This window comes from Typopeltis vanoorti, chromosome 9, assembly GCF_054136105.1.
Source record: "Typopeltis vanoorti isolate ZY-2024b chromosome 9, IOZ_Tvanoo_1.0, whole genome shotgun sequence".
In the NCBI taxonomy this organism is placed as follows: domain Eukaryota; kingdom Metazoa; phylum Arthropoda; class Arachnida; order Uropygi; family Thelyphonidae; genus Typopeltis; species Typopeltis vanoorti.
The window spans coordinates 110,663,318-110,675,828 of NC_143557.1; the positions used below are offsets into that span (position 1 = coordinate 110,663,318).

General features: G+C 34.5%; 1 protein-coding gene across 3 annotated transcripts in view; it reads left to right on the plus strand.

The window, feature by feature from the left end:
• The window catches only part of LOC150103422 (E3 ubiquitin-protein ligase MARCHF6), a 271,806-nt gene that overhangs the window by 52,405 nt on the left and 206,890 nt on the right, over positions 1 to 12,511 (plus strand). For all 3 annotated transcript variants that reach the window (XM_090397403.1, XM_090397402.1, XM_090397400.1), the window contains exon 7: positions 5,381 to 5,525. In XM_090397403.1, coding sequence (XP_090253529.1) covers positions 5,381 to 5,525 — 145 coding nt within the window. The remainder of the gene's footprint in view (positions 1 to 5,380; positions 5,526 to 12,511) is intronic.

Below are 12,511 nucleotides of genomic sequence, written 5' to 3' on the forward strand. Positions count from 1 at the left end.
TAAAATATTTTTGTATATCTAACAATCATATCCTACTCTGTTATTTAGATCCCCAACAAGGACCAACTTTTCATTTTTCATTGTGTCATTTGCTTTTTCTAAAGCCTCAAAAAATTCCTCCACTTCTACCTTAGTAGAATCTTCTGTGGGACCATAGGCACAAATAAGTCTCATTGTCCAGTTCCCCATTCTCATATTTGCCCACATCACTCTACTTGAGACCCCCTGCCATTCAAGAAGATTAGCCTCATATTTAGTGTTGAATACTATGGCTACTCCTTCTTTTCCTTGATTGTCATTGCCTGAATATAACATTTTGTATTTATTGCTTAGAAAGAGCTCACCAGTTTTTGTCTTCTTTGTTTCAGTCACCCCTATTATGTCGATCTGGTACTTATACATTTCCTCAGCTAGCTTCATTTCTTTGCCATTCATGCTTCTTATGTTCATAGTACCAATCTTGAATTCTGGTGATATTGAGTTGGGGTATGTTTTAGGATTTGTTCCAGGAGCTGACTTTTCGCTGTTTGCCCTGGTTCACTTGTTAAAACAACACGGACCATGTTTAACCCCCCCCCCCATAGCTTGCATGAAATTTTGTCATGTTGTTTTATTTTTTGTATTGTGGTTTAAGCCAATAAAAATACAATTTGGTTGGCTAAATCCCAAATTGCCAGCCCATCCTCGTTCGTTCACTATCCAGGTAGATACCTAACGGTGTACCATGAGAAGATGAGGATTGGACATTAGGTGAGAAACCCTGTTACGTTCTCCACATTTCTTTAAAGGCTATGTGGAGGTCTCCTCATTGTTATACAGCTTTGACCTTTAAGCACCCTCCCCACTTTCTCTACATGTATACGGGAAATAATGACCTCTGCATTACTTTAAACTTCAGACCCAGAAGACATATAATGTCTTTTGTGTCCTACTCTCACTGATTACATTTAATGTTTTTTGTCTTGATTCACTGAGTGGAGCTTAGCTTCCTTTCCTAGTGTGATGAGTTATGAATAAAAATGAATTCTGTGTTTTATGGCAAGTACGGGCTTTATTTTATGAATTGGTTAGTTTTCCAACCTGTTGGTAAAGCAAATCATTCAGAAATTGAGGTAAAATTATAATGTATTCAAATGAGATTGGTCCTTCAGTACAAATGACTTCCACAGATAACTTTTCTACCTCTCTCTTCATTTATTTCATTAAACAAGGATTTTGTCATGTGCATGATTACTGCTTAAGTTACAGGAATGTTGTTTGATTCATTCTTAGCACTTTTGCATTAACCATTCCTGCATGTGAATTCTTTATCTTATCTGCATTGGTTATTATGGTTGAAACTGTAAGAAGTGTTAACTTTAATGCATGAAATCACTTCCATTTTATCCTCAGTGGTAAGTGATTTTCTGTTTTTTTGTTTTTGTTTTCGTTGAATCAGTTCTACGCTTAGTTTTCATTTTTAATTTATTATTTAAATACTAATGTTAGTAAAACTTCCACTTTTTTTTTTTTTAGCATTCCTTGCAGCATGGTTCATGGATGACCAAAATGTAAACAGTTTTGTAACTCTACCCACAATATCTTAGAACAGTGTTTCCCAACCTTTTTCCATTTGTGTATCCCTTTTAAACCCATTTCTATAAATTGTATCCCTTGTTTTAAAATTAGATGTTTTTAAATACATTTATTGTTCCATAATTAATATTTTGCATTTTGTTTACTTGTTTTTCTGCCATTACTGGTTATTTTTCGTGTACCCCTGAGCAGTTCAGTACGTACCCCCAGTGGTATGCTTACCACCGGTTGGGAACCGATGCCTTAGAATAATAAATATAGTCAATTGCAACATGCTGCCTACAAATTCTTTTGTTTTGTGGTTTTTGGTGTTGATTTTGAAATATTTGTTACTTTGAATCTTCTTAAATAGAGGAAACATAAAATGAGGCCTTGCTGTACACCCGTGGCATTAAAAAAAAAAAAAAAAAAAAAAAAAAATCAATCCTAATTTCGGTTTCCTTTATTTTGAATTTTTTTTTTTTTTTTTTTTTTTCCCGTGTATTGTATTTAAAAGTTAATAAAATTCATGTTTGATATTACTTTGTTAGGTTTGGGAAACTTTTGTTTCAGTTTTTTTGTGTGTGTTTTTCATTTCTCATCGATGAAGAGAGTTGACCTTAGAGGTAGCGCAACATGTGGTAAAGGTGGTGTAAGCTGCACACACTGCTCTGCATTCCAAAAAGCAGTTTATATTTTGGGGACCAGTAGGTATCAGATAGCTGATTTTTGGAAGGTAGCAAGGTGCTTGATCCACCTTTGCTGTGAGTTGCCTAGTACATACAACCTCAGTCCTTTCAGAGTATCATGTGTGCCAGGCAAGATGTAAAATGTATTTTTTGTTGTGATTTGTGCTCTGGAAAACTTAGAAAAATGTTGGTTTTGGGGATATGGCTACCAGTAGTGATTTATTGGGGGATCTGAAATGTCAAAAGATTATGGACTGCTGTTTTAGAGTACAAAAAAGGAAAATCCACAAGAGAAAGGTATTTTTTTAAGTAACTGCTATTGTAAAGCTCAAATTAATTAAAATTAAAGGTCATTTGGTGTGTATTTGAACTAAACACTAAATGAAATAGCATTCAAAATTATAGTCGGTATAGGATGGGTGGTTCATATTGCTATTATGGTTGGTTCAGACTAGTGTAGAATGACTTATGAATTATATAAGGTGATATGTTGTCATAGTATAATAATGGTATATCATAAATACGTTCATCATGTTTTACTGAGACCTCAAGTTCTGATACAGTTCAAAAACATACTAAACCTTGGAGTCTCAGTGACAAATCTGAAGCAAACATTGATTCAGCTATGTGAAGAACTTGTCTGTAACAATAGAAAAATAAGAACACAATGGTGGACACAAGAAGTAGTTATCAGAGAATTTTCAGAATTTTCTGGGTATATCAAAGGAATTTTCAGAAGGATTTCAGAAGAAATCCTTCTGAAAATTCTTAGCAAGTAAGTCTCAGCCTCAAACTCTGAATCAAACATTGATTCAGCTATGTGGAGAACTTGTATGTAAGAATAGAAAAGTAAGAACACAATGGTGGACACAAGAAGCAGTCCTGGAAAAGAAGAAATCCTACTGAAAGTTCCTAGCAAGTAAGTCGTCAGATGTCCTAAAAGAATACAGAGAAAAATGTAATAGATGTAAGCTGTGTGTGGAAGTAGTTAAAAAAAAGTCATGGGAAGACTTCAGTAAGAATATACAAGGTAAATATCAGGAAGGTGGCAGAATGCTTTGGAGGCTATTGAAAAATCTTAGAATTAACCTTATGTCAAGGAGAGAATATTTTCTTTTATTGACAATGTTATCTCTTTCTCTCTGTGTATGTGTGCATGTGTTAAACACGATTTTCACTTTTCTTTGTTTTTTAAAGCAAAATGAGATTTTATATGAAGTGGAATATTTTCAGTGTAATGCAGCTCCTGCCAAGTCGTGATGTTTCAGTATATGAAATGAAGTGTGGTAGTTGAGCTTGAAGTGTAAAGGAGTACAACATCATATGCATTAAGCAAAGGGTTGACTTTGACATCTCCAATTCTTATATCAGGTTTAATGCCACTTTCTTTCATAATGTGATCCATATAGATGAATAACAATTGGAGATATGTTCATCCTCATCTTACACCTGATTTTACATCAAGCCATGTTACTGTATTTGCTGCGGTTCTAACTTACAGCTTAAATATAGACTATGTATTGCCCTTTATAGTGTTCCATTTACCCCACATAACTGTATTGTGTTGAAAAGCTTTTCTCTTGGTATTGTTCATATACCTTTTCCAGATCTACCAAACTTAACTACAGATCTTTGTCATATTCCCATGATTTATCAACTATTTGTCCTAAAGTAAAAATCTGATTCTGACAACCTCTATTTAGCCTAAACTTGTTCTTCCAGTTTTTTTTTGGCACAATTCTTCTCAGCCTCTTTTCAATTATGCTTGCATAAATCTTTCTTTCCTGGAACACTTAGCAGAAAAATTCCTCTGTAATACATTCAGCTGTATTTTTATTTTTATTATTATTATTTTTTTTTTTTCATAGATGGATACTATGAGGGCTCTACTCCAATTATCTGGAATTTGACTTTCTTACCAGGCCTTCTGATTTATGCAGCGTAGCCACTGCAAGACTTTTATTCTTCCATATTTGACTATTTCTGGTCAAATATCATCTACTCCAGCTGCCTTTCCACATTTCAGGGTTTTGACAGCTTTTTCTATCTGGAGTATTGATATGTACTCCTAAACACTTCCACTGCAAGTCACCAGGACTCTCTAACTAAATTGAATGACAACTGTAACAAATTTGGCATGAAAATCAGCAATAAAAAGACAAATTATGAAAATAACCAGGAACAGAAAACTTCAACTGCATTCTAAATGGAGAGCCTATAGAACAAGTAAGATGTTATTTCAAGCTATTTAGGCACTGTTTTTACTGATGATGGCAAATTAAATCAGGAAAGAGACAACAGACTAAGCAAAGTTGGTATGGTGGGGAATCAGTTGAATAAATGTATATGGAATAAGAGAGAAATTAGTCTAAACATCAAACTAGTAGTCTATAAGATGGTGTTCAAGCCAGTTTTAAGGTATGGATCTGAGAGTTGGGTTAGAAATAAAGCACTTGCTCAAAGAATAGAGATCACAGATATGAGGGTTCTCAGAAAAATTAGAGAGTGAACAGATGGCATCAGTTGCAGAATCATATTAAAAAGGAACTTGACATTATTAGCTTTCAAGAATGTGTAAGCAGAGCCAATCTAAGGTGGTATGGCCACTTAAATAGAATCACTGAGGAAAGTTCAGTAAAAACAGGTGCTTAATGCCAAGATGGCAGGAAAGAGACCCAAAGCAAACCAAGATCTAGTGGATTGATTCATTCAGTGATGCCTTAGAAGAACAAAATATTAGATATATAGCATTGAAGTGCTGACAAGTAATAGACTAATTTGAAAGAAAATTGTTGATACGAGATTATTAATGTAAACTTAATCACATAATGTTCTCATGGTAACCGGAACGTCCCTTTGGGGTACATATCAGGAAATCGATGATCATAATCTGTTCATTACAGATTAAGTTTTTTTGCAAGTACTATACTTAAAATACTTTATGCATAGATGTAAATGCAGTAATGGTTTCATTCAATACTGCATTCAGTAATGAATGGAAATCAAAGAATGCAATATAAAAACAATTTTTTTTTTATTGCGTTCTTTGATTTTTATCATATAAATTGATTTGTAGTTTGAACTAGTCTTTATTTTTCCTTGCTCTTCTCATTCATATTGTATAATTTCTAAATTAGAATAATGAAGATGGTGCAGCAGTAGTTGATAACAACAATGATGCTCCAGAAGCAGATGGTGGCATTGTACAAGATGCTGTAAATGCTGAAGAGGATGAAGATGCTGCTGTAGGAAATGAGCCAAATGAAAATAATGCAGCCCAAGGTACATGCATTGAATATGTTTATTTAAATTCTTTGCTCTTGGAAGAAATATTTGATATTCCTGAATATTATAGCTACTGAGTTAAGGGAAGTGTGTGAATCCAAAGCTTTTAATTTACCTTATGTCAAGGAGAGAATATTTTCTTTTATTGACAACAATGTTATCTCTTTCTCTTTGTGTATGTGTGCACGTGTTAAACATGATTTTCAGTTTTCTACTTTGTTTATTAAAGCAAAATGAGATTTTATATGAAGTGAAATATTTTCGGTGTAATGCAGCTCCTGCCAAATCGTGATGCTGCAGTACATGAAATAAAGTGTGGTTGTTGAACTGAAGTGATTTGCTTTTTTTTTAGCAAGTGTTTCTAAATGCATACTTCTCTCTCTACAAGCAAAGTGATGACACCCTTTATGGCTATACATAACATGCTGTAATTAACTGGAGTTAAGTACCTGAAACATTTGAGTGTGCAGCATTCATAAAGCCTACAGAATCAGTTCTGTAGACTTTCTTTCAAGGTTACTGCATTCATTGTAGAATTTATGAAGACAAAAACATGTCAGAGTAATTATTTTTAATTACTTATAATTACTTACAATTAAGAAAATAACACTCAATGTTTCGACCTATGTATTAAGTTCATCACGAAAACCTATTATGAACAAGACACAAGCTGTATAACACTACACACACAAGTACAATAAATCTAGCTGCTTTAACTGCTAATACTAGCCTGACTAGATGAGAAAAGAAAAAAAGTAAATATACTAAATTAACTGGACTGGGGAACTGAAAAGTGAGATTTATTTGTGCTTATGGTCCCACAGAAGGTTCTATCAAGAAAGAAATCGGAATTTTTTTGGGGCATTAGAGAAGGCAACTGGCACAATGAAAAAGGAAAAGTTGGTCATTATTGGAGATCTAAACGGCAGAGTGGGAAATGATTACCAGACATATAGGAATGTTTTGGAAAAATTTGGAGAAAAGCTAATAATAATTGTAAATTTCCTGTATTTTTGTTCAGGACATGGGTTAGTTATTACTAACATCATGTTCCAACATAAAAGTGTGCATAAATTGACATGTAGAGAAGATGTAAGAAATAAGCAAAGTCTCATTGACTATGTTATGCTTGATAGCAATGTTTGTCTACTGGTTCTTGTGTCCTGAGCATTCTGGTTATATGGCAGTTGAATGATTTTTTGTGTTGGAAAGTTTTCTTTGATTACGGAACTGGTTAGATGAGTTTTCGCTATTTGGTTGGCTTAATTTATTAGTTGCATGGGGTAATTCCTAAAATTATTTTAATTTATGTTTCTAAAATACATATCATCAATGTTTTAATTTAATTCGAGTAAAAAAGCCACGTAATACAAGGGGTACTCCTTATGAAAAGACAAATTAGCCATAAGTATTAATATTCTGTTTTGTTCATGGAGCATCTACTCACCAGCTAATGAAATCTACTTGCTGCAGGCGAGTGGGAGAACTTATTTGCTGAGCCCTGGTCAGAATAATCCCCAGAACTGGGAGAATGATAAAGACAGCAGATGAATGATGCAATATGGCATTGAAAGGGGAGACACCAGATTAGTCATCCTCTGGCAAGGAACATGCACCAAGGCACAAGAACCCCCATCCTACACACACACACACACACACACCCATGGGAGATATTTCTCCCATTGTGCTCTAGAATTAACACCTATCCTATTTCATCTCTACAATTCATACTTGTCTGGCATCTACCTGATAGTCTCCCATTGTGCTCTAGAATTAACACCTATCCTATTTTATCTCTACAAACTCATACTTGTCTGGCATCTACCTGATAGTATAAAAGCATGCCTCCTAGGTGGAAGAGATTTTCATCCTATAATCTCATCATTCCAAAGAATTCAGTGAGTAGCGATATCAATTCCATGTTCTACATGCCAAGCTAATCAGCGGATATATTGGATATAATCAACCTTTGATTAGTGAATATATGATTAGTGTTCTGAAATTCATTTTAAAATTCAACAGCCTGTTTTCCCAAAATAGGGTAAGTTGCATTTACATGGAATTTGAGCCAGATGGCAACAGTGAAGAAATTTTATCTTTCAAAAAAAAAGTGAAAGTAGGCTGATTTGTTATCAGCAACTTTATTTTGTAATTTTTTTTAAGGATCCTAATAGTTTACACCCTGATACCCTTGTGGTTGCACATGTGATGATAACCATTGTTTATAGCATGTAGTTTTAATTTGTTGTTTCAATATTCCATGTTTATTATTTTACAATGAAGATAGTTTGTGATATGCAAACCAAAATATTTGAATCTAACAGTATAATCATAGTAAAATATCTTTACTGTGGTTACATGTTTTCTTTATTTCGATGGATTTCCCGTTATTAGGATTCCATCAAAAGATTTTAATCCTTCAAAAAGATGTAATAGCTAAAGAAAACTAGTGAGCTCTGAAAGTTATGTTTACAACATGGTCAGCTGTTGGCTCGATTATCTTTGTCTAAAAAATGTGTAGGAATGTCAACATGATTCGTAATTTTGCTGGGAGTAAAGAAACTATAAAATCCCCAGGAGATCATAATATGTACTTTAAAGCTCATCATTCTCTTGCTCACAATCAACTTAGGGTGTCAAAAAAAAGACTTTCTCACATAACTCTTGAAATGACTAATTAAGAATATGAAGTTTCATCTATATTAAAACTTGAAGTATTAAATTTAGTTCTACATATTTCAACCACCTATGAAAAACTTATAACCATAAATTTGTAAACATTCTAAAATGATTTCAATAACTCAATCAAATTTCCTGCATGATAATCTTTTTAAGTGTAGATGTTTTCCGATAGACAGTTTTTAATGATGATGGTAAATTAAATTTGAAAATAGATAACAGAATAAGCAAAACTGGTATGGTGGGTATCCAGCTGAATAAATTTATGCAGAATAAGAGAAAAAATTTAGCCAAAATCAAACTAGCATTACACAAGACAGTGTTCAAACCAGTTTCAAGTTATCGATCTGAGAGTTGGGTTAGAAGTAAAGTACTTAATCAAAGATTAGAGACCATAGATATGAGAGTTCTGAGAAAAATTAGGGGGGGGGGTGAACTGATGGCATCAATGGCAGAATCATATTATAAATGAAGATTTATATTATTAGCATTCCAGAATGTGTCAGCAGAGCTAATCTAAACTGGTACAACCACTTAAATAGAATGGTTGAGGAAAGTTTAGCAAAACAGGTGTTTGATGCCAAGATGGCAGGAAAGAGACCTAGAGGGAGACCAAGGTAGAAGTGCTTTAGAAGCATGATTTGTTAGATATGACAATATTGAAGTTCTCACAAGTAATAGACTTTGGAGAAAAATTGTTGTTAGGGGATTAATAATAATGTAAATTTAATCATGTAGTGCTGTCATAGTAACCTGAACACCCCCTTAGGGGCACATATCTTCAGGAGATAGATGATGATAACCTTTTTTAATTGACTTCAACATAATGTTTTAGCTGTGATAAATTCACCATTGTTCCAGAATGCTTCCTGTACTTGACCTTTCTAATGTGATATTTCACATTCTTCTAGTGAGGACAAAATAAATCATGCATTAAAGTTGCCAAAATTATGTATGCTTCAAAATTATCCAAGCATGAATTTCACTCTTTGAATAAAAGAACTTCATAGTCTAAAGAATAGTAAAAATCTTATCACAAGGATGGACAAAGGTAATGTCACCATAATTTTCTACTCCAGCTCATACAGGCAAAAAATGATATTCTCCTCCAAAGTCATACTACTGTCATTAGTAGTGATCCACTAATCGTCACTCATCGCTTTGTTAGATAATATCATCCATGTATGAAACAAAATGTTCAGAAATTTAAAACATATCATGCCAGACTGCTTGGGATATATGGACGGCCTAAACTATATAAATTGGGGGATGTTGCCCTTGGCCAGTTGTTGTAGGGAATCCCACATACAAAACCTCTGAATTCCTTTTTAACAATCTCATTCCTTATTTTTTTTTTTTATTAAATATACTGCCAAGTTTGTTTCGAAAATTAATTACTTAAAACTGAATTACTGTGATATGATAGTTTTGACATGCTACTCTTCACTATTCCTTTCGATGACACCATTGAATATCTATCATCTGAATTTCCTTTTCAAGTTTCTTACGAATTTAGGATATTTCACTGTGAAAAACAAACTACATAAACAAATGGAATTAACTGTCATGAGCTCACCATTGTCTTTGACCTTGGCTACTCTTTTAAGCACAACACCTATACCGGTACCTAGGTTGTCTGTGGATATTTCGTGCCTGCATGTCACACCTGAGTGGTGCGGCATAGGAAGCAGCATCTACATTAGTCTCCATGGCTGTCTTGATGCTTCTGTTCTAGTGGCCTCATTCAGAGTAATCACATTGTAACGATCCAAAAGCAACTCCACCTGGCCCTTCCTTTCAATGTTCAAAGCATGAATGGTATCGTTGCAGTAACAAGATGGGATTCTGACTTGGTATTCAGTCATCATCCTACATCAAGAACTTAAAGACGTTCAGTTTTGTCTTCATTTGAAGCATGACTTTGCCATGCATCTAGCCAACCATGGCTTCTTATATAACTTCAGCCATATGTTTGCAAGAATGGAGTCTGACACTTCAACTCCATCACTGCAAACAAATGGCTGAAGTGATGGAGACTGACACTTCACTAACCAATCAAACAGCCAGGGAGGCACTGCCAGTTCACTTGCACATTTTCATAGCACACAAGCTGACACATTATCCAGGCCCACTGCTGTATTCACATTTATATTTTTCAGTTTACTTGAGTAACTGCAAATTCACCACCAGGATGATTTACTCTTCCAAAGTGATCACTTAGTAACTGAACTATTTCTTCTGCTTCTGTCACTTTCTACTATGTACTGAGTAAAGTAATCTTTCCCTAATCATTCTTTTTCTTACTATATATATATATATATAAAACAAAAAAAATTCTTTTGGATTTACTTTGGCCTACTTAGCTAATTTAATCTCAAAATTTGATTTAGTCTTCAAATGACGGTACATGACAGAATTTCATGCCGGCTGGGTTTTCGCCCAGTTAAACAAGGCCTCCGTTGTTTTCGCCAGGGCAAAAAGCAAAAAGTCAGCTATTGGAACAAATCCTAAAACCCACAGCAACTCAACATCACCAGAGTTCAACGGTACTATCAACATAAGAAGCCTGAATGGCAAAGAAATGGAGCTAGCTGAGGAATTGGATAAGTATCAGATCGACATAATATGGGTGACTAAAACAGAAAAAGGCAAAAACTGGTGAGATCTTTCTGAGCAATAAATACAAAATGTTATACTCAGGCAATGACAATCAAGGAAAAGGAGTAGACATAGTATTCAACACTAAATATGAGGCTAATCTTGAATGGCAGGCAGTCTCAAGTAGAGTGGTGTGGGCAAATATCAGAATGGAGAATTGGACAATGAGACTAATTTGTGTCCTGCACTGAAGGTTGTACTAAGTAGAAGTGGAGGAATTTTTTGATGCTTTTGAGAAAGCAACTGGCACAATGAAAATGAAAAATTTGGTTCTTGTTGGGGATCGAAATAGCAGAGTAGGAAATGATTGTCAGACATACAAAAATATTTTGTGAAAATTTGGAGAAAAGAGCAAAGTTAATAATAATGGCAAATACCTGTTGGATTTCTGCTCAGGACATGGACTAGTTATTACTAACACCATGTTCCAACATAAAAATGTGCACAAATTCACATGGAGAGAAGAGGCTAGGAATAAGAAAAGTCTCATTGACTATGTTATTGTAGATAGTGAGTTTTCTCCCTGTTGCAGGACACAACAGTGTACAGAGGATTTGAAATTGGAAGTGATCATCATTTAGTCTTGAGCAGGATAAAATTGAATTTCATATTGAAAGGAAGGACATGTAAGAAAGTTTTAAAGCAAACAAAAGTTGACAGCTCTCAGATGTGAACTGCAGACTATATATAATACACAAATCTTATTCAAGAAAAAACGAAAGAGTTTGAGAACAGCAACCAAGCCATGGAGATTCAGTTGCAAGCCCTGAAGAAAACACTGATTGATTCAGCCAGAGAGGCATGTGGTGAGGTTTTGTGCAAGGATAGAAAAATCAGAACTCTATGGTGGACACAGGAAGTTAAATAGACAGTGAAGGAAAAGAAGAAAACATATCAATAGTTCCTGGCAAATAAGTCAACTTGTGCTCTTAGAGAATACAGAGACAAATGTAAGAAAGCTAAACACTGTGTAAAACTGGCTAAACAAAAGTCATGGGAGGACTTTGGTAAGAACATAGAAAATAAATATCAAGCAGGTGGCAAGATATTCTGAAGGTTGTTGAAGTTCAAAAATGGAGGAAGGAGTGTTTTGAAAGGAATTAGAGATGATAAAGGTGACATGAAAACTGGAGAAAAAGATATCCTTGAAGTATGGAGTAAGTACTTTGAAAAATTGCTAAATGAAACAATCAGTGACAGCACAGTGGTAAAAAATGTCGAACAGGCTTGCAATCAGGAATGCATATCCATCGTGAAGTTGAAAAAGCCATCAAAAGCCTGAAATGTGGAAAGGCAGCTGGAGTAGATGATATTCGACCAGAATTTTATAACTCCAAGTATGGAGTTATAAAAGTCTTACAGTCGCTGCACTGCATAGTTCAGAAGGCCTGGACAGAGGGACAAATTCCAGATGATTGGAGTAGAGCTCTCATAGTACCTATATATAAAAAAAGGGAAATAAAACTGAATGTGAGAATTACAGAGGTATTTCTCTGCTGAGTGTTCCTGGCAAGATTTCATGCCATTATACTTGAGAAACGGTTGAGTAGGTTGCAGAGAAGAAGCTTGGTGAAGAACAAGCTGGATTCAGGCGAAATAGAGGCTGTCAGGATCAGATTTTCACTTTATGACATATAATTGAGAAA